The sequence below is a fragment of the Channa argus genome, chromosome 7 (genome assembly GCF_033026475.1).
Source record: "Channa argus isolate prfri chromosome 7, Channa argus male v1.0, whole genome shotgun sequence".
Classification (NCBI taxonomy): Eukaryota; Metazoa; Chordata; class Actinopteri; order Anabantiformes; family Channidae; genus Channa; species Channa argus.
This window is the reverse complement of record NC_090203.1, coordinates 14,472,600-14,495,190: the sequence shown is the minus strand read 5'-3', so window position 1 is coordinate 14,495,190 and position 22,591 is coordinate 14,472,600. Positions and strand designations below refer to the sequence as shown.

Genomic DNA, 22,591 nt, shown 5'->3' with positions numbered 1-22,591 from the left:
AACAACCTTAAATAAAGTATGTAATGGAGGGGTGTTAAATAAAATCTTTTGAGGTGGTATTTTCCGACATTGTGTTGGATTGGATTAACCGTAATGGAACACTTTATATTTATATAAGTGAAATGGACGATATGACACTGCACCTTTTTACACAAATACAACATTTGCAGACTGTATACATGAAGTGACACTCAATGGTACAAGCCCATGTGGGGGTGACGTCTGTTTCCCCCTTTCATGTCTTTCACCTTAACGTGGGCCCTAACGCTAACCAAGTCAGGTATTGTAATGTGTGACTTAACAAACCTTAACATCGACACTAAGTAGTCTCCCAGGTCCAACCCCACCTCGTGGGAAGGACGCTTCTATTGTAGTTACAGTGTAGCTGCTGCAGGTATTTTGGGCGTGGTCTCCAACATAGGTGTGTAAGGAAGAGATCGGTTTCAGGTGTCTCTGTCTGCGACGACCCATGAAGAGCTGCTCTCAATTTGGTTAAAAAACAGCTTATTTAAGTTTTTAAAGTCCACATTTGGATTTATATATTTGCACTAAGGAGCACAGAGTTCTCTGAGATTCCTTGGGACTCCAGTTGGAGAGATGCATTCCGCCAGATATGATTATGTAAGTTTAGTCCCTTCTCACAGCTGATTTTAGGTGGATTTGGTGTCAGTTTAGGAGCAGTCGGTGAACGTGGTTGTTGATGGGTTAGATGGGGTGTTGGCAACTTCCCTGATTTCTGTATAACTTAATGTTTGCAGGATTTAATCGTAGGATACATTTAGAGCCATTCGAACCTTTAGTTCGACATTTACTTCTTTAAGTTCTTTATATTGTCATTAGTTTGTTCCTGGGTCCCTGGCATCAACAACAAGGTGGATTTCCCCCCCACTATTAATATTTAAACGAATAACTCGACTAGATGCACTTCACTACAGTTAAACATTAGTTCTCTAGTGATATGTTCACAATGGCCAATGTGCTGTCATACAAAGTCAGCCTTAAAACCTTTTAATTAGGTAGTTGTCCGAAGTCAGAAAAAATAGGCGGAAGGCATCAGATTTGGATCTTTCCATGTGTTCTGATATACTGTTGTTTTACCATCGCAACAAAAAGTTGTAGATTTAAGTTGTTGCAGTGAAATTTAAGACCTGTACTATGTTTTTGTTACAAGTAGGTGTTTATATTTTTGTTTAAATTGTTTTTGTTGACTGTATGGAATGTATGTGTATTTATGTGGTTGAATTGTCCTTTACTGTTGTAAGGTTTCAAAATGTAAACAGTATATTTTGTCACCTAAAGGAGCTGATATACCATATAGCCCTATTTGACTGAGCAATGTACAAACAGCTCTAGGAGCCATCCAGGTATTTCTACTAACAGTTTGTATAGCTACTATATTCCCAACTGACAGTAGTGTCGCATTTCCATCATACCTCACCCCTAAAAAGCTGTGGTGAGCCATGAGTTGTTTAGCTGTGAGTGGATAGCAACATTTTGTTTAGAAGAAGAATAATTTTCATTAGCAGAAATCTATATGATTGTTTTCAGGCAGTAAAAGTTGTAAACAGTTTTCCACAGTGACATGCTATGATTGTAGAATCACAGTCTACTAAACTAACCACAAACCATTGATTTATGCAGTGTAAAATATTCAGCCCTGTACATTAATTGGAAATAACATTCAAAGACTGCCAAAAGCTTGTTTAGATTAGGTTGATTTTTCTTAAAACATGCATTCATTAGGGAAATAACTATCCATGCAGCTCTTGTTCCCTCATCATTCAGTTTTTTTAATTTAGTTTGAGACTGTGAATATGTGGACAGAAAATACAGCTAAAGGTGAACTTCTTCTTGGAAAGACATTCTAGGCTTTAGGCTGTACTCGGATTTACCAGCTCAATACAAGCCTCATTACAACCTACAACACAAAGCTATAGCATGCAACCTTTTTCTACAATTTTAAGTAGAGAAATGCTTCATTTCTTATCCTGTTTGTCTTATTTGAAGCCCTTCCTGGATTGATTGTGGGTACAGTTGGTTTCAGAAGTCACGTATTGTAGATTTAATCTATGTGCATATTACCACTGTACTTTATTAGTAGTACGTAGTGTAATTGACACACTAGTAACTGTTTTTTTTCTTTAATGTAGAGTGACATTAATAGAATTGTAAATGTATCAGTATGTTGTCAGAATATCTATTTGCAGTACAGTATTTAAGTAGCCTACCAGAGATGATGGGATACTTTCACTAACACAAGCAAAATTACCAGAATGGGTTCATTTTACTTCCTCTCTGCTGTTAGCAAGCAGACAAACTACAGCAGCAAAACAAGTGCTGTTATTTTTTTATTAAGAGGAAAACAGTGTATGCATTGGGTGGCATATAAATAAAGCTGTAAATATAGGTATAGGTGGCAGTATGTGTGAATGCATGTAACTTTGTAAGAGTGAAGTATTGTTTTGCAGTTGACATGACTAAATGACACTAGATTTCGATGCAAAACCACATCAATCTGCTTGATATACATTTAATTACAAACAAATGTATCTAAATTAAATTTAAAAGTTACTATCTCACACCTCTGCCCTTTTTAATTATGAAACCTGGGACAAATACTTGTTCTACATTACACAAGTCGCAGGAGGGAAAACAGTTGGTAAATGAACAATTTGTCATTACTCACTGACCGTGAAGCCAGTCTATGGGAACACTCTGATTAATGTGGTGAGTCTGGTCTCTGTTTGTGTGGTGACTCAGCAGAGAAATTGGGGAATGATTCCTCAGATAAGACCATACTGTTTGTCTTTTGCATTTCAGCCCACATTTCAAAAGTATGCATGTTGACACTGAGCGTCAAAACTGAAGTGAATATGGTCACGACTTTTAATGTTGACTCCACACTGATGATACATGTTCACTCACCATGTCATTGTCTGCCCCTTTGTCAGGGCTCTTTAGCTTTAGTCGTCTTTGGGTAGAGAATTTCTGTAAACATAGATAATTTGTTTGTAGAACTGGATGGATGCTGCGTCAGGGCAGCAGCATTGTTCCTTCTTCAGTCATCCTCAGTTCCGAAGAAGATGTCATAAGGGATAATGATTTGTCGAGTTATTTAGGCAGGTGTTCGTTGACTGAAAGCAAATTTGCATTGGTTTGCTGTTGTATTTGATTTGTATTTTTGGTAACTTTCTTCAGTCTGGTTTGTTTGGATAGCTTCACTGATTTTACAACTAAAGTTTTGTTTACAGCACTTTAGCTGCATTTGGGGCAGCAATCAGGGAACTGCACTTTCACATGTGGCCAGGAGGAACTGGGAGTTGAACCACTGTTTGAAGGGTGTGGAAACAGATAAGCTTCTGCAATTCACTTGTAGTCTAGCAAGATTCAGGTTGCATTGTGTGTAATCTAGGAAACACATTTTGACAAGGAAGAAGAATGAATAGATGGTTTTTAATGTTGCCTCAAAGATCACTGTTTGGCTTCTGGTTGGTTGTGGTTCTAATCACTCTGAAACGGTGACACTGCATTGTGTGTTTACTTCTTAACCCCTGGAAATATTAAAAGTATGTTGACAACTGCTAACTGGTGCAGCACCAAAGATACCCAGCAAGGTAGTCAGTCTTCATGAACATTTATAAATCTTAGACTAGAACTATTTACCTTGGCCTAGACTATTCAAATTTACTGAAACAAAATAGGTCTAGTTATTTTATCTGACAGGGAATACTGGGTGTCATGTTTGCATATTACACACACACTGTCCACGCCCAGCAAAGACGAGGGGTTGGAGATGCAACCCAGTGTTGCTGCTGCAGTTAAATGGGGCAGGACCCAACTGACTAGCTCAGACATGAAAGTAAGTAGCTGAAGCATAGCACAACATGGTTTTTAGTTTAAGTGAAGTCTTTTTGATTTGTCATAACTGAGCAGTATGCGTCACGATGCACAACATCAGGGCCCTGAAACCCAAGCAGTTAAATGGAAATAATTGTGCATCAATGACTAATTTCCCCATTTACAACCGTGGTTTTGCTGCACTGAAGTATCAAAATATATTTTGTGATGAGCCCTCTGTACTTGTGATTAGTGTAACTGTACCATGTGTAGTTAACTTGTGTGGAGTTCACTGTTTCACTTTGACTTTACAGTTCTCGATGTCAGTCACATATGGCATGTGAAAAAAGTAGTTTCACACAGTGTATAGGAAATGTCTTCTGCTTTAGTACTGGCCAAGACCCGTTTGTTGAGAAAACTGGCATGTAGTATTATGAGATGCCAGAAGCTCCTTATTATTGTCACAATGACATTTAGGATATGATAAATTTAACCTTAATGTAGTTTGTACCAGTTAAATTTCTATTACATATCTTTTCAGTCTGCTTTTAGTTCATCTTTAATATTTCCATTTCTTATGTTTTTCCTCTATTCGCATGTTAACTGAAACAGGATAATGCACCCAGCTAATGCTGTTTTGGCCCCAGGCTTTCTATGTTCGTACAGTCCTGTGCTCATTGGTAACATTTTATATTGACATTTTGAGTTATTGAGCATTGGAACTTAAGGTCAAAAAGGTCCTTTTCGGGTGAATGGCAGAAAGAAAAATACTTCAAACGGTCACTACAATATACAATCAAATCTGTAATGGTCTTACATTTAAAATTGTTTTGAAATATCCAGTGTTGCAAGTAACATGTGCTTATTTCAAAAAAGATTTGTTCTATTAATGATGCTTTAAACCATAAGTATTAAAGAAATTTGAAAGTTGTACGACATGAGCCTTCTGTTTGAGCCACACTCCTACACTTTTAAGTTTGTTTACTAGCAGATGCATAATACAAATCATCAGATAAATTTTGTATGTATGTCTTGTAAACAGAGCTGAGTTCCGGGAACTCAAAAAAAAAAACTTACATTAAACTTACATTACATTCCCTCACTGCTTTAAACACTGACAAGAGTTGTTGTTGCGAAATTATTATTAATAAAGGCCTTTGTTTAAATTGTATAAAAGAACATTTACTTAAGGATGAGCTGTTTTTTTTTTTCATAAACCACACCTCTCAGCAGTGTCCTGGTCAGACTGGTTTGACTACATAGCAGTTTTCTCAAGGAACTGACTCCAGAATTGTCAGCGACATTATATTTATGACTTATTTTTCAGTTCACTAACTTGAAGCCTGATTTGCAGCGCAGATGGTTTGCTTGTCATACATGAACATTTCTTTTGAGTAGGCCTCAGCATGTTGAGTCCATTTTTTTTCTTGGAGTGAAGAATGGGATATGATAAAGTGCATGTAATGGATTTATTGGGCTGTGATCAGGGTGACTGATAGAGACAGCCCCTGGAGCACTTGCTGACCTCATCTCTAATGATTCCTCTCATTCTGGGCCATGATTACTGTTAGAGATTCCAATTAGAAAGCATGTGTGGAAGCCCAAGCTGGGTAAGAATAGGCCTTAATTGCCATGAGTTATCTTCTCAACTCATGTAATTGAGCCGCCATCTTAAGGGGCAGCACATCTGACAAATTGATTTAATACCAAAGTGATTCTCCATCCCTAATGGCACTCGGGCTTCTTCACTCATGGGCTACAGGCACCGAATTCATTGTGTGTTGATTACTAACTGCCCTGAACCCTTTCTCTTAGTCTGCCCACTTGAGAGAGCTCAACACCAGACACACATACAAGCACATACATAGGCAGCCTGAAGAACCACATCCATTTTCTCTAAAAGTTTATCCCTTGACATTGTGCAGTTTTTGAGTGTATATTGGGTTCAGAAGTATTTCAGGCCCCTTCATTTTATTCAGGCGTTGCACTGAGCATTATGAATACATACAATCGTAAGTTTTGCCCATCTAGATGCAATAACTCATAATGGTACATTTTTGTAATTTAATACATATGTACAATCAAAGAACTGAAATCTCTTACTAAAAGCACTGAGACCCTTTGTTGTGACACTCAAATCATGGTCAGGTATTTTATTTTTACTATAATGATCCTTGAGATGTCTCGATATTAATTAAAGCCCAACTGTGGCAAATTATTTTGTTAGGACATACAATCATGTGCAAAAGTTAGTACCCCTCCCTTTTTTAAATGGGTAAGTTGGGTGTTACAAATGTATCTTCATCAGAAATTAAAGTCTATTTGGAAAATGTTCCTGGCAGTATCAAACTGTGGGGTTGTTTCACTGTGGTAGGGACAGGAAGTGAATGTGGCCAATGCAGAGGTCCTTGAAAACCTGCTGCAGAGGGCATTTGACCTAAAGAAAGCATTGTGACGACTTGAAGCATAGTGTGAAGACAGTGCTGGAGTAGCTTCAGGACAAGTCTCAGACTGTCCTTGAGCCCAGACTAAACCTCCATAACAGATGTGGATGGCCTGAAGATCACTGTTCTCAGATGTTTCTCTTTTAGTCTGATAGGTCAAATGTGAGCTCCCAAGATTTGGAATGAACTGCCAAGCTGTAAGTGAGGTGCAACAGGTTTCTAAGAGTTCTGACTTAGGGGTCTGTATTCTCCTGTACATGAGGGGTTTTAAGTTTTGTTTTTTGTTTTTTTCATTTGAATAAAACACAACAGTTTTAATGTGTGTTTTCCACATTCCCGTTAAACTTTATTGAGTGTGGATTGGTAGAAAGGTTTGATAATTTTATCATTTTTAAAACAAAATCATGTAAATCAAACAATCCTGTAAAATGTGCAAACAGAAAGGTTTATGAGCACTTTCCCAAGCCACTAAGTCTCAAAATAAGTGAGTGTGGGACTTTGTGTCAAATTCACCAAACAGGTTTGGTCAGTTTGGCAAATGTACGTGCACAAGTTGCGTGTTTGAACTTGAAAGAAGCGCAGGGCATTTTTCAATTTTTTACTTTTATACTCCAACATAGTTCGACTGTTAATAACCATATTCATGTTTGACCTTTTTACTTTTACTAAGAAGAGCTGTTAAGTGAATGCACACCAAAGTCTACAGCCATTCATTGCACAACAAAGAATGTCTCGTCTTTCATTTAGTGTCAGTCTTACATGCACACACATCTCACAACTGGTATCAATCAATAATAAATTACATCCTCACTATTTCAGATAAGTGCATCTGATCTCATCACAATCAATAAACACAAAAATGATAAAGCACAGCTCATTTTATATAGTATATACATAAATCATTTTAGAGTGTGCATTTAAAAAAATGAAATAAATTAACAAGTAAAATATCTGCAAATATATTAGCATGTATTTATTTTATTGATTGAAATTTATCATACAAATTAACCTTATTTTCATCATTCCACGAATCATGTGCCCTTTATTGCTGTGCAGAGCAGAGGTGGCAAGTAACTTTAAGTTACTAATTAATCAGCCCTACCAATTGTGATGTTTTTGTTCTCTAGGTAACAGATCATTCACACTTATTTTCTATTTGTTTGTTTTCCATAATTGTCATCTTTTGGTAATTCTTGAACAAATCAGCTTTAGACTTCAATTCAATTCAACTTTATTTATATAGCATCAATTCACAACAAAATCTTCTCAAGGTGCTAAAGTTATGATTATACAAATATGTAGAGGAAACCCAGCAGTTCCCCCTTGAGCAGCCATAGGCAACAGTGGAGAGGGGAAAACTCTCTTTAAGGGAAGAAACCTCCAGCAGAAACGGGCTCAAGATGGGCGGCTATCTGGCTTGAATGGTTGGGGTGAGTGGAAAGTGAAGAAAGAAAAGAAAAAAGCAAAAAAAAAGCATTGGGCAGGTTGGTAGGACCAGTAGCTGCATACTGGAAAATGCACAGCTCCAAAGCCGGGGACACCTGCAGAAAGGGACAGAGAGAGGGACACTGAGGTAGAGCGAAGGTAGAGCGGTTGTCCACCAATCTCATAGTTGTTGGTTCAATCCCCGGCTCCTCCAGTCACATGTCGAAGTGTCCTTGAGCAAGACACTGTACCCCAACTTAGTTGCTCCCGGTGAGTGTTGGCCAGCTCCCCCATCGGTGTATGAGTGTGTGTGTGATTGTGAGTGTGAATGGGTGAATAAGAAGCAGTGTAAAGCGCTTTGAGTGCAAATAGGTAGAAAAGAGCTATATAAGTGCAGACCATTTACCATTTACTAGCACATTTATCAACACCATCAAACTCAGTTCTGTTTAGAATGCATTGTTTTCTATATTTCAACTGAAGTTGTATTTCTTCCTGTTATGGAGCTATTTTAAGCCAGTACTTGTACTTTTACTCAGGTTTACTCAGTTCAGGTCTACTGTGATATATTTAGTTTTATATTAACCAGATTTCTGATTTGTTGGCGCTGTAACTGAGGAGGTGTCTTTTGTTAAACCTCCTACATCGTGCCTTTATCCACTTCTGGGGAGAGTTGCAACAGAACAGGAAGACACAGCTCTGTAATTATATGTTCTCTGCATAGCTGCTGAATGTTTGGTTACTCTGTTTTGCCCTTTTTCTTCGTAAGGGTCAGAATGGCAAACATGAACGGATCAACTTTTTATCCAACAATGAGAAGGTGCCACCAAAGCAGAAGAAAGGCATTGTGGTTGGGGTTATTGTTGCACTTCTTGTCTTAGCGGCTGTTGCTGGGGTCCTCATTTGGCTGTTTGTCTGTAAGTATAATGCCAAGCTTTCTCCACTTATATAATTTACTACATTATTTGTATAGCAATATACTATCACTATCAATATAATAGTGAATTCACATTTAGTTAGTAAAAATGTTGTGTGCATTCAGCTAGTGCAAATGTTCTTCTATCATCAGAAGTAGCAAAAATGAGCAAGGAGTCTAAAAAAGGTAAACGTTTGCATCCCCCTTGACAAATAAACTAAAAATAATTTGAAATTAATTTTTGATTAACCAGCATTGGTACCAACTATACTACAGGTTGATTAAGGGGATGCAAATGCTTTCACCCAAGTGTAAATATGAATGCATTTACTGTATTTTAATGTTTTCTATTTGGATAAATTGGTTTTCAAAAAATAAATGTTAGTCTTGTTCAGACATTTTTTGAGTTCAAATGAATCTTGACAGAATTAAATGAGAATTTTAGAGTATTTACATTGCTAAAATCCGTTACTGCAAAGCTGGGCACAACATCAGAAACTGTTGGTGTGGATCACTTCAACTTACTGTGAAGGCACAGCTCTTTGATTAAAGATTGTAAGAGTGGCTTGTTTGTTCCTCTCAGAATAAGCCTATTTGACAGCTCTGAGTTTCTTTTTTAATAACACCAAGGAGAAAAATGTCAGATAGACTATGGCAAAGCTTCTCCGTCATTTACACATAGGGTCTGATTTTAAAAAGGCCTCTGAGGTTTTAAAAAATGGCCTCTTGATTCGACTGGGTGTTTTAATTTCACTGATAGACACACTGTGTGCTCAACATGAGATGAAACTCGAATTTTAAAACCGGGCATCGAGGCCCATTTAAAACCCCAAATCTGCTCTGTCATCCAAGGCAGATCATTGTTTATCGGACACTTAACTCTCATCTCCCTCTCTCCTTAAAGTTAAAGCTAATTCAGGAACCACCCTTAGTAGTCGGCGCAGCCCACGAACAATTGTCTTCAGTGGACATATGAAGCTGGCGGATGTGCCGTTTGACCAGAAGCTAGAGGATATTAGCAGCAAAGAATTCACGGATTTGGCGAGCAACCTGGAGGACGTTGTGAGTTGATCCCCCCCCCCCCCCCCCCCCCCACAAAAAAGATCACTTTTCTCTTTTTTTCCCTTTCTATCATCTGCACTGTTTATTGTTGACTAGTTTAAAGGGAGTATTGAAATGCTTTTAAAACATGGCCTTCACAGTACACAGAAACTGTTGAAGGCCCATTTGTGTGGGTGGAATAAAGCGCTGTACATTCTCTTACTAATTCCCTCAACAACTTCTCCTATTATTGGAAGCAGTGGAGATGTTTGTAGCACCACTTGGAGCATGTTGATAACAAAAAGCCCCTCGCTCTAACCCTATCAGGCTCACACTTTGCTTTTCTTTTTTTTTGTAAAAGGCTACAGAAGTGCAGGGGTTAGGTGAGAAATAGAGTGGGAGAGATATATTATGTAGATGGCTAGATGATTGAGGAAAAGCGTTATGATCTAATGGGTACTAAGCACTCGCATATAGATGAAAGAGCAGCCTTTAAATAATTGTTTCACATCTAGGTTACGGTTACTTCAGGTAAACAGTGCTGGGTGTGTTTAACCAACACCACACACAACTCTAGCACCACCTACCTTTCTGTTTTCTACATAGGCTTGGGGAAAATGTGTACAGGTTTCTATTTAACTTTCCTAATATACAGTTCAGAAATGGCCATTTTGAAACTGATCAAAATATGTAATTGACTTGTCAGCCCTTTTCCTCTCTCTTCATATACCGTTTTGCTTTTGTCAGCGACCATTCAATTATGAATCTTCTGCAGGAGGCTCTCTCTAAGATTTGATCATATGATCTTTGACATTCTCTGACTATTCTGGGAAGTAGCATTTTTCTTTTTTTTCTTTTGTAAAAAGCGACCTGCATTTAAAACCGCTGAGGCTCTTCTTATCCACATCTAAGTGTAGCCGAAGACAAGATGGTTAATTGAGAGTCTCTTTGTTGTGTGTGTTTTGCTCGTTAGACAGGTTTTTTTTATGTTGACATACTAATTTGTACTTTGTCTTTAGGCAGACAAGCAGAAATTGTGTACTTGCCCTGTTGTGTAATAACCCATTTTCTCTACACAGATAGGGGAGTGCATTAAGAAAGATTCATTCCTTGCAAAGTATTACAATACCTCTGTGGTCACTGCGTTCAGGTACTATTGAAATTTTGAGCTTCTCTAATTCTTTTTTTTTATACTTTTGAACACTGATGTAATGCTTATGAAAATGTGAAAAATTCATACCAAATCTTGTATGTAGAAAAAGCTTTATTGCACTGACCTCTAAGGATTTAGACTTTCCAGTATGTTCCAGTTTGTAGTCCATCCAGAAGCAATGTTAGATGTGGTGTGTTGACTTGTGACTACACCTAGTTATCCGTGTAACATTGTACTGTAGTAAATTGTGAAGTGCTTCAATGGCAGTAGCAGTAAAGTACCACTCCTAAAATACAACTCATACCATGTGGATTAACGCTGCACTGTTCCAAGAACAGACAGCATACTGCTAGATTTGGCTTTTGTGGATTTTCAGTAATCAAATTCACTCATGTTTCACTAATCTTCCCCTTATTTAAATGGTAAAGATTGTTACTTAACTGTTTCTCTAAGCTCTTCCTCCATCCTTTCTGACCTCTCTTTGCATCAGCCACGGTGTGATAGGCTTCTACTGGTCTAAATTTGACGTGCCAGGAAGTGACCTGGAGATGGTGCCGGAGTTCTCAGAGGAGCGGATGTTGGATGCTCTGGAGACTGCCGTTCAGGGCTCACGCAGTATTATGAGCCCCAGGAGTTTAAAGATCAGTGAAGTTACTGCTGCACGTAAGTATCATTAGGGCCGGGGGGGGTTTAAAACTCGAGCAACACTATTGAATATTGATCAACTTCATTGTTGGACCCAAGGGGCAAAAAGATAGACAAGTAAGTGTTTACCACAGCACGCTCCTGAATATGACATTTAACAATCAGCAAAGATAAAACATTGTGGATTCAGATCTGATAAGGTCATTGTCATTTTCTATCAGTACCGGTATTCTGTTTGCTTTCTATTTGTATTACAGGAGCTCACTCTGAGTTGTGCTGATAAGATGATAACAGTTAAGTCAGACCTCTCTGCCTGTGCTGCATCTGAGATTGCACATTTTATGCTGTTTGGGTCCTCTAATGATATTAGCTGGGCCCTGGCCTGGCTCGAGACAGCCATTTTTCTTCCTTCTGTCTTCTCAGCATTCACATTGCATTTGTCCAAGTCCTGGCCTCCAGCCAGGCACGGGCCCTGTGACTCAGTGGTTTTGGTCCTCTTTTAAAATGATTTCTGTGGGTATGATATGATGTTGCTGTCCCATATAGTTAGACAGAGATGTATGGGTTGCTGCTGTAGGGCAAGGTGAGATGGAGCTGAAAGAGTTACACACCATCACCTGTTCCCTTAACCTCAGGGAAATGGAACAGAAAATGTGCAACCCAAATATTTTAGGCTCATGCATCAAATTCTATCAGCTTTACAACTTTAGTGACCCATTCTTACCTTTCCTCCTGTTTCTCTGAACCCCCCCTTCTCTCTGTCTCCAGTCACAGATCCTCGCATGGCCAGGAATCCGAGATCCGGTGAGTATAGCGAGTCCCATTTCAATCACTCCCAGCTGCAATTTTCCAGCTGGCTAGATGCTCCCCCTCCTGCCAGTCTGTAACAAATGCCTGGCCTGGCCTGGCTTAGCCTGGCCTGTATTGTGATGCACTAGTCAGAGATTGAGAACCTGGTAGCAGGCCAGGGCTAATCAGTCACTTTGTCTGATGCTGTTTGGTGATTAATAACCTTGGAAATATTAGACTGCATCAACCTGTCTTTACACATTTCTGTAGCATAAAAGATGGAATAACATGTGATTATATGTATTCAAATGTGTTCTATGCAATAAGTTTGTTGGCATTATTAAAAATTATGAGGCAAAGCAGTGTAGAATAAATACTGTCAACATTTCTAAAGAAATATTTGAAAAAAATAAGTTCTGTCTTTCCATGCACACCGTGTGATATAACCAATGCTGTTCATTCCAGTAGAGTGTTTCTACGTTCTGGAAGCTGAAGAAGGAAAGATTAAAACATTTGCATCTCCAGGATACCCTACTGGCTACACATCCAAGTCTCGGTGTCAGTGGCAAATCCGCGCTTCAGAGAAAAACAGCATATTGGTCGATTTCCCCATTTTCTACATCGAGGATTACTGCCCTGATGATTTTGTCTACATCTATGATTCTCTGAGTTCAGATGAATATCAGGCCATCACGCAGTAAGTCATACGGCAGAAAGATGTCCAGATGGTTTGGGGAATATGTTGTTCTTTGTACAAGGTCATACTGGTGCTATTTTAAACATAAATCCCTGGACGGATCAGTGTTTACCAGCATGTTGTTTAACAGTATGCAGTGCTAGATTCTTTGCACTAATGCCTCCCACCACGAAGATGTTTATTAAAATGAAAACCACTAAATTGACTCTTTTTTTTTTTTTTTCTCAGTATATCAAATTGTGTATATTTCACATTCGTATTTTGCCTTAAACCTCAGTAGCAGGGTTTGTTAGATAGGGCTCAACAAATATTTATCTCACTCATTTAGCCTTGAAGATCAGAGAGAAGGGCAAAAATAGTTGTATGTGATTCCCAGAAGACAAAAGCTAGGAATAACTTTGTATTTGAAGGAAATGTTGCCAAGGGATTTAGCAGTAAAAGCTGCGGCTGATGTGGGTAGAAAACATGTTCCACTTCATTCCTTTCACTGAATATGTAATTACAACTTTTCTTTGGCTCTGGTGCCTTTAGTGCTGCATGTCCCATTTTATTGTTAAGGTTTGAGACCTCAGTGAGATTGAGTTGGCTCAGAAAGACCCTTCCTTTCTGTGATGGGTGCCAACCTGAATTCTGCTACACAACTATGGGTGAGAGGTTTGATTCTGAAACTACTGGCTCCTGAATGCACCACCAGTTGTAGCTGCAGGCATTTTTAAACTCAGAAACGATTGCCAAACAAATATGCACCATCAAGTGATGCATAAAATTTTTATAATGCTATTGAGCGATCAGCCCTATCCAAGGTGACATGGGGTTTATGAGTGCCATAATATAATACTCTATAATGACATTATTCTACTATAGGTAGATGTATTGCTGCTCTTGCAGTGTCATTCACACCTCCAGGGCTCTGCTGCCAGCAGTGCTGAAACTTTCTGCTAATGCTCCTAATGTTTGACTTTGAAACTCCGCCTAAGCGATTTGTGTTTGGTACTGGCTCACCTCTCTATCGTTTACCTTGTTCGCTACATTTCTCTGCTTATCTATTGATTTCTTTTCAAATCAGTTTTTCTAAACACATTTTAAAGTTGCTTACTGCATCAGTGTTTTAGTGCTTCTGACGAAAAGGAGTTACATTTATGTTTAAGTTCCCTGAATATTGCACATCCTGAGGAACACCAAGAATTTGTTCATTGAATGCATGAGACATAAAACTTATGCTTCATGGTTGTGCTTCCACATTTGTTGCAGACACTTATTTCTTTCTGTAATTGCTCATGTTTTCACATAATTTAGCCTGTCTACTAACTTGTCTCTCACAGAAAGTGTGGTCAGAGGCCCCCCTCCAATCCTTTGGCGGTGGCATCATCCGGCAACTTCATGCTGATTAACTTCATAATTGACAGTGATGTCCAGAGGCCTGGCTTTGAAGCCCAATATACAGCTATCCCCCTGTCCAATGGTAATTAAGTAGACATTCACGGTGCTTAACATCCATTTGCCAGCTACATTCTGTTTGCCTCGTCTACATTAGTTTGGTTTATATAATGATGTGTTATGCATAAAGTGAATTTATGACTATTCTTTTCAGTAACAACCTGTGGTGGCATTCTTATGGAAACCGAAGGGGTGTTCACCTCCCCACTTTATCCCCGCTTCTATCCTCCTGCTGTGGACTGCAAGTGGACCATCAAGGTTTGTAACATTGCTGCTGCTCTCCCTGGTCCCCTCCTCTACCAGAAACCACTTTAGCCCCCCTCCTCTTGCAGCATTCTTCAAGCCTCCTATGAGCAGAATGCTGAGGCAGCACTATAGAAGACAGGCTGTTCACCACCTCTTCTATCTTCATCTCTCACTGCTGTTGCTTCTGCAGCTCTAGCTGAGCTCTAGTGTTTTGTGCGCTTGTGCTGTTTGCTGGTGTGTGCACCCACTGCCTGTGCATGTTGCATTTTGTGCATTTGCATTTAGTAGAGGATGACATGGTGAAAAGGTGTTATGAACTAATCTCCTCCTCTGTGCTCTAGGTCGCACCTGGCAGTAAGGTGCGGGTGAAGTTCACTATGTTCCGCATGAAAGAACCCAGGGTGGACATCCATGTGTGTCACAAAGATTATGTGGAGGTCATGGGGACCAAGTAAGACATAACTAAATTGACGTGTTTGTGTGTCTGTGTGTGTTTTAATGGTCTGATTCTATGTGTGTCAAAGGAAATTTCCAGTTTATAAAACCTCAATCTTACTTCCAAACCTTTAATCAAGCCTTCAAATGGGCCAGACTTATTTGTAAAGAAAACACCCGCTAATGGAGTCTGATACCCCACACAATCCACCAATCACAAATGAGAGACATTCAAGAGACTGTACTTTGTGTGTGCGCAAACACGGAAACTATTTTTCTGTGCCACGACTGAAGTTTCCTCCTAATTATCTGTCTAACTAAACATTTATTTTGTTCACACCTTATCACACTCCTAATGTTTCTTGCCTCAGGGAAATTGTTGTAGCAATGTTGAGCATTTCCTTAATATTAGTGGTGACTGTAACATTGCCATTATTATTTGAAAAATAATGATGAATTTCTGAATTCCCTTTTTTAAATGTTGCTCTTTTGACACAGGTATTGTGGAGAAATGACCTCTTTGGCTCTGACCAGTAACAACAACGTCCTAGAAGTGAACTTCCACTCTGATAAGTCCTACACTGACAAAGGCTTCAGTGCAGAGTACAGTGCCTATGATCCAGCAGACCGTGAGTGAAAAGTCTTGTGTTACGCGTATGTACACAACATTTGGCATTAAGGGTGACATGTTGTGATGTGACAGTGACACTTGCTGTTACAGAGCGAGACAGGAAGTAACTGTGTAGCCTGAAAGACTTCGAGACCGTGCTGACTGACTGAAATAGAGATGTTTAGTAACAGGGTCTTATAAGCTGCAGCAGTGAAAATAAAGAACTGGACAAATCACCAGAGAGCTTGTTTGTTGGGTCCATTTTATTTGCCACTGTCAGTCAGAAGCACTCTGCTTTCAATACCCTCCACTCTTTACGGTACATCTGAGTTTGGGTGAAATGGATTTATAATTGGTCTGAACAACAGGGACAAGCATTGGCAACTTGATGGATGCTGTGAACATATGCTGTTACTCCTGCTGGCTCACTTTGTCATCATTGTCTTTCCCTCCCTTTTCCTCTTCTCCTTTCCTCTTTGCCCTGTTTTATGAGTAGCTTGCCCCGGCAAGTTTGCTTGTGCGTCCGGCATCTGCATTGCCAAGGAGCGGAAGTGTGACGGCTGGAACGACTGTGGCGATATGAGCGACGAGATTAAATGCAGTAAGCATCCACTTCATCCAACTGCCCCTTTTCTGTCTGTCCTCGCCTCTTACTGTCTCCTCATCTCCTCTCATTAAAGTATTAGTTCAACAATTTAGGAAATACAGTTTTGGCTGAAAGTTTGATGGGCAGATCGATAAACTACTCTTAAATGTGCCTCAAAACGCTATGGCCAGCAAACATTTAGTTTAGTATTAACACTGGAAACAAGGGGAAGTGGCTTTTTAGGCTCTGTCTAAATGATAAACTCTCTCTTTTGAGTGCAGTGATTTCTTTCAGACAGAGCCTAACTTCAAGGTGTTTGTCTTTGGTAACTGGTTGCTGTGTGTAGCTTCCCATCTAAAGCCCCCGGCCATTATCTTGCTGTAATTAGCCTTTGAACGCCCCTTTTCTAAGCCCTCGTATTTGCATTTTTTTCAGTTGTTGTTCCTCATTGTTAAATGGCCTACGAAACATGTCTGTTCACAGAGTGTGACAAGGAGCAGTTTCCTTGTGATAATGGCTTGTGCAAGCCAAGGATGTGGGTGTGTGACCATGTGAATGACTGTGGAGACGGGAGCGATGAGAAACGGTGCAGTAAGTATTCCCGTCACTTAAAGCACTGTCTAATGATATGCTAATTGTGCTAACATTAAAGGAACATCACTGCTAATGCTCTGGTCACTGACTCCTGGGCTGTGTGCAGTCATTATTCTATCAGTAATGGAGTTTGTTTGAAGCCTTGCCCAATTTGCTCAGCATCCATCCAGAGGCTTAATCATGTGTAATACACACAAGAAGAATGGAGCCAGATGCTAATGTCCACCGTGGCTGCACCGCTAATGTCCTTCTGAAGCTCACTGGCTTATTTTATTTTAATCTTTACTTTATTGTGATTTCCACTTCAGTCTGTCTCTTTGCCTCCAGGTTGTGAGGAGAATGAGTGGCGCTGTGGGAATGGAGTTTGTCTACCCCAGGATGTGGTGTGTGACAATAAGCAGGACTGTATAGATGGGAGCGATGAGGCCTCTTGTAAATCCTGTAAGTGGCATCATATAATAAATAGGCATGTAGAACACAATAAATAGGCATGTAGACCAACTTTTGAAAAATTAACCTTAATCACAAGCTCAGTGCTTTTTAAAGCTGTTCTGGAGAATTGATTCTTAATACTGAATCAAGAATCAAGTGTTTTTCATGTAATGTTATTTATTTATTTGTTTCGGTCTTTCTTCAATATCCTCACACTCTTTATATCCTTCTTCATCAATTTCCTTTTAACTTACTCACCCTCTCTTGCTCTTTCTCTCTCTCTCTCTCTTTCTCTCTCTGTCACTCACTCACTCACTCACACACACACACACACACACACACACACACACACACACACACACACAGAAGGCACTCTTGCATTATCTTTTGATTTTTCACTTCTGTGAATAAAGAGTGGATATTAGACCTCCACCTCAATCAATACGCCCAATCAATCTAATCTGCTCCTCAATCACTATGCATTGTGCATTCCAGCCTCACTGATTGCACAGTATTTTAGTGCTTGCTCTTAGCAATGCTGTAAGGCTTTGATTGAAATACGTTGTGTGTTTTGATTTTGAGATCTGTCTCCACCCCACTGTAGCGCCGGGTATCTGCTCTGAGTTCAGCTTCATATGTAATAACAATGAATGTGTCAACAAGGTGAATGCCGAATGTGACCGCGTCAACGACTGCTCTGATAACTCGGATGAGGCCGGTTGTGGTAAGAAATCTTATAATATTCAGCTTTTCTTTTCTTTTTCTTTTTTTTACAAAAAACAACTGAGAGTGTATCTTATCTTTTCAGTGACACTCAAACTAGATTATGGAGGAGGTGTGTTGAGCTGCACGTTGGCTGTCTGTTAGAAAAAAGCCTCGGGCCTCGACTACTTTATTTATTTCATTCTTCTTTGAAAGCAGCTCTTGTCATACTTTAAGGTTTTTTTTTTTTTTTTTTCCTCCATTTAAGCCTCGGGGTGTGTTTGTATTCTGTATTTTTCCCTTTTTTTTTGATCAGCTAATACCGGAATATGCCTTATTAGAATTCTAAAGAGGCATAGTAGCATTGACAGCCAAGGCCAGCATCACAATGGCTTCAAGTCAACTTAATCTGATTTGCTGATTTTGTTTGGCAAAATAGTACGTGGCGGTCGCACGTAGTATTTTGCACTCATCACACAACATTTCTCCACTCTTATCCTGTTCTCTGTTAAATGACAGATTGTGGCACCAGGCCTTACAAGCTGAATCGCATTGTAGGAGGGCAAAATGCTGAGCTGGGAGAGTGGCCTTGGCAGGTCAGCCTTCACTTCATGACCAATGGCCATGTTTGTGGTGCCTCCATCATCTCTGACAAGTGGCTCCTTTCGGCTTCCCACTGTTTTGTCACCAATGACCCCGCGTGAGTCACTGCATAGAACCTCTATAGCACTTATGTGCATGTGCAGAGCAGGATTACACACTATATATTACAGTATTAAACTGAGTCTCTCATCTCATCATTTTCTCTCTTATTTTAGTCTGTGAACTATTATTGTTTTCCTTATTACTTTTTATTCAGCACATTATTTAACATTTTATTAGATGCCATTGTTCTGTGTTCTCATATGTATTCAGCTGGTAAGAAATACAACTGTGCACAATAGAACACCATTTATATACAAATTGCAAAGACTGATGAAATTGGCCCCTGATGATATAGTTAATTCATAAAAGCCTTGGGAGGGGGGATAAATTTACATCCCATCTATGAGAGCAGGCAGCTGTATTCATCCATGTGCCCTGTAGGTGGAGCACGAACCATGCTTTTTGAACTGAGCTTGTTCTGTAGTGATGGAACAGGGAATGTGTTCATTGTCACACATTCACAGCTGGTGCTGATATTGGTTATGCCAAGTGCATTTATTTTATTTGAGCGTATTCTAGATCACTTATGGAACCCATAAAGTCTACAGACTTTCTACAGTCTACAGTTTTCTTTACGGTTATGTCACATACAGTGCAGTGTAGCTTTGCAAACATTAATTGATGGCGAAATACCTCTAATCATATGAATGAGGTTTTGGTATTGAAACTGTTATAAAGGTTTGTTCTTTTTTTTTAATACATATATTTTTGTATTTAAAACAATTCAGCATTTTTCTGACAATATGTCACTACACATTAAAAGTAGGTATGTTTGCAGGGCTGTTGTTTTGGACTGTAATAATTTCCACTTGTTCATGATAATGCATATAACAATGGTAAAGTCATACATATGAAGACGCGTAACTTTTGCCCCATGATGCTACCACAGGAACCATGTTGCATCAAACTGGCAGACCTACAGTGGCATGCAGGCCCAGTACAAGCAGGATGGTGTACAGCACCGAGCAGTGAAAACGATCATCTCCCACCCAAATTACGACCACATGACCTTTGACTATGACATTGCACTACTGGAGCTTAGCGATCCACTGCAGTTCACTAACACCATCCAGCCCATCTGCCTACCCTCTGCCTCCCACGTCTTCCCTGCAGGCACATCCTGCTGGGTCACAGGCTGGGGCGCACAACGAGAAGGAGGTATAATGCATGAGCTTTGGTAGAACTATTTTCATTTTTTTGTTTTTCCCCTTGTGATTATACTGATGTGAATATTTATACTGTTATTCCTCAATTATGGTTGACCCTCTCAACATTTTTATTTTTTTCTTTCATTTTTGCATATCCAACTCACATTTAAATTAAGACATCCCACTCCTCCTACATCTATCTCACAATGAGCTGCTTGTCTCTGTCGTTCATCTTCTTTCTTCGTCCTCTTTAGTGTTATTCTCTTCGTCTTGTTCTTATTTCATCCTGTCTCCTTCCTTTGCTTTAATATCCCTCCCATTTCTTTATCTATCCCATCATGACATACTTCTCTTCCTCTCCACCCTCCCTTTCTTTTCTCTCATCTTTTTCTAATCTGCTCTATTCCATTAAGTCTTCCTCCATATCCATATATCAAGACAGACATAGCCTCTCCTGGGAAGCCTTTTAAACCTTCATTAGCTGACACTAATCCAGCCTGTTAACACCTTTGATGTTAGTGACGAAAACTGAGATCACATGGCTGAGCGCTGTCCCCTTTGTCTGGCTCTTGCAGGTCAAGTGTCAATGATGCTGCAGAAGGCATCTGTGAAAATCATTAACGACACTGTGTGTGACATGGTCACAGAGGGCCAAGTCACCTCCAGAATGCTCTGCAGTGGATTCCTGGCTGGAGGCGTGGATGCATGCCAGGTGAGACTGATGTTCTCAAGAAAAGAATAAAAAGACAATGGGATTGCAGATTGTCACACACCCGTTTAATTATCATGCTTTCACATCCAAACCCAATCTTATAACTGTCTCTTCCCTGACCATACTCACCAGGGAGATTCCGGAGGCCCCCTGGTATGTTTCGAGGAGAGTGGGAAGTGGTTCCAAGTCGGCATTGTGAGCTGGGGTGAGGGCTGTGCTCGTCGGAACAAGCCTGGTGTCTACACGCGCATCACCAAACTGAGAGACTGGGTCAAAAAGGAAACGGGAATTTGATGATGTTATGAGGAACAGGGAGAATGCAGAGCGGGGAACAACACTAGAGTGCTAAAAATAATGGAGAAGGAACATTTGAGTGTTACTCAAGACAAGTCTCTCCAATACGTATTGGACTGGGGACACTCATCTACTCTTTAAGCACTTTATTTGTGTGCCAACCTTTTCCCATGTTACACACACACACACACACACACACACACACACACACACACACACACACACACACACACACACACACACACACACACACACAGAGTAACATAAGGCACTGTGACTCTTGGTATAGTTTTCAAGGCGCAAATCAGCACAACATCGCTTACCCCATAATTTTCACAGGGGAATAAGTACCAACACGTAAATGTTGGGAGTCATTTTCCTAGTACTTGTAAAATGTAAATTTAGGAAGAATCCAGAAATTTTAAAGAGTACTTACAGTATCCATCACTGAAAATAATTTTTTCAGAGAGGGATACTGTAATAGGGATACTGAAGCAGTGTGTTGGCTAATGTTCTCTTGGGCTGCAATGAATTTTGGATTTCGCCAGTGGTATGGTGCTGTAGTTACGTATAAATTTGAGGTTTTATTTATCCAATTTCTTAAAGAACCCATAACACTTGTTTTTTCTTTGCTACAAAACATAAATCACTGCTGACAATTTTGCAAAGCGTACTGTAAATGTTTTTTTTTTTATCAGTATTGTTATGTACCGATCTGCCAGACTGCTATTAGTCTCAGTTTTATGATTAAATTATGAATAATCAACTTGCAGGACGATTGCATCACCATGTTAACTTTAAGAATAAGCAAAAAATAAAGAAGAAAAACAGCTAACATGATGCTCAACTCTATTTTTATATCATTCTAAAGTGAACAAACACAGAAGCTGCCAGGAAGGTAGAAAATGCATTAATCAACATAAAAGCCCATTGGTTGCTTTGGAAAATTGCCAGCAGTAATGTTAAGTATCCCAGTCGGTGGGCTTGCAAAAACCATCAAGATTCTCGATCTTAGATTGACTTAATGCTTAAGTTGCATTAAATTGTTCTCAATCTAAATTGGGATCCTAATTTTCAACCAGGTGTCTGGCTCTGACTTATCCCTAGTAATATGATATATTGAATAAAGAAACCAAATATTTGCAAAAGTATTATGTACTGAATTGCAATATTCTATACAGCATCACAATAAAAATATCAAAGTGTAAATATTTTCCAGAAAGTAGAGAATGGCCACATCTTTAAATTTTATTTTTTTTAATGAGCATTATACACTGTGACGATGGATTATGTACTTTATTATTTTACTTTGTGCTTGTATATGTTTTTATAAGAGTCATGATAATAAACCTCTTATCCGATTTCTCAGTACCTAATTGCATTACTTGCAATTTGTGTCTTTGACAGGGTCTCATTTTCGATTATATTGTCCATAATATATGCATGTCTTGTAAAACCATGTCCCTTCTCACAGCAGAATTGTAATGAGCATGTAACTCTCCTCTCTATTGTGAGCAGTGTGCCTACCTGGGGAACAGGGGTGACGAGATGAACTCATATTGTCAAATAATACCTACCTTTGTCACAGCTCTAGACTATTACCCTACGAGATGAGTACAGACGCTTCAGGAGGTGGATACACATACAGTGGGGTTTCTTCTGTCTCATCTGTCTTCATTAAAAGCAGTGCACCACTGGGGGAATTGGAAAATCAACATAGACAGTGCTGCTAATTTATGTATT

The 22,591-nt window shown here is 39.4% G+C and overlaps 1 protein-coding gene across 2 annotated transcripts; it reads left to right on the top strand.

Annotated features, from left to right (window-relative positions):
• The first annotated feature begins 431 nt into the window (after nt 1-431).
• Nucleotides 432-22,024, top strand: st14 (ST14 transmembrane serine protease matriptase). Of its 2 annotated transcripts, none has more exons than XM_067510351.1 (19): nt 432-621; nt 8,476-8,623; nt 9,527-9,684; nt 10,743-10,813; nt 11,307-11,479; nt 12,230-12,265; nt 12,719-12,947; nt 14,270-14,409; nt 14,539-14,642; nt 14,972-15,081; nt 15,564-15,694; nt 16,172-16,276; nt 16,745-16,852; nt 17,183-17,296; nt 17,892-18,011; nt 18,509-18,689; nt 19,584-19,852; nt 20,418-20,554; nt 20,687-22,024. In XM_067510351.1, the coding sequence occupies exons 1-19, from the start codon at nt 598-600 to the stop codon at nt 20,846-20,848; spliced, it is 2,520 nt and encodes an 839-aa protein (XP_067366452.1). In that variant the 5' UTR covers nt 432-597; the 3' UTR covers nt 20,849-22,024. The 2 variants fall into 2 exon arrangements, with proteins under 2 accessions (XP_067366452.1, XP_067366451.1); XM_067510350.1 differs by having other exon boundaries at nt 12,716-12,947.
• Nucleotides 22,025-22,591: the final 567 nt, after the last annotated feature.

Bases quoted from the DNA above. Each gene is read 5' to 3' on its own strand.
- st14 (XM_067510350.1), top strand. From the start codon at position 598: ATGCATTCCGCCAGATATGATTAT. The intron at 15,695-16,171 runs GTGAGTGAAAAG...TTTTATGAGTAG, and splicing joins TGCCTATGATCCAGCAGACC to CTTGCCCCGGCAAGTTTGCT. The intron at 17,297-17,891 runs GTAAGTGGCATC...ACCCCACTGTAG, and splicing joins TGAGGCCTCTTGTAAATCCT to CGCCGGGTATCTGCTCTGAG.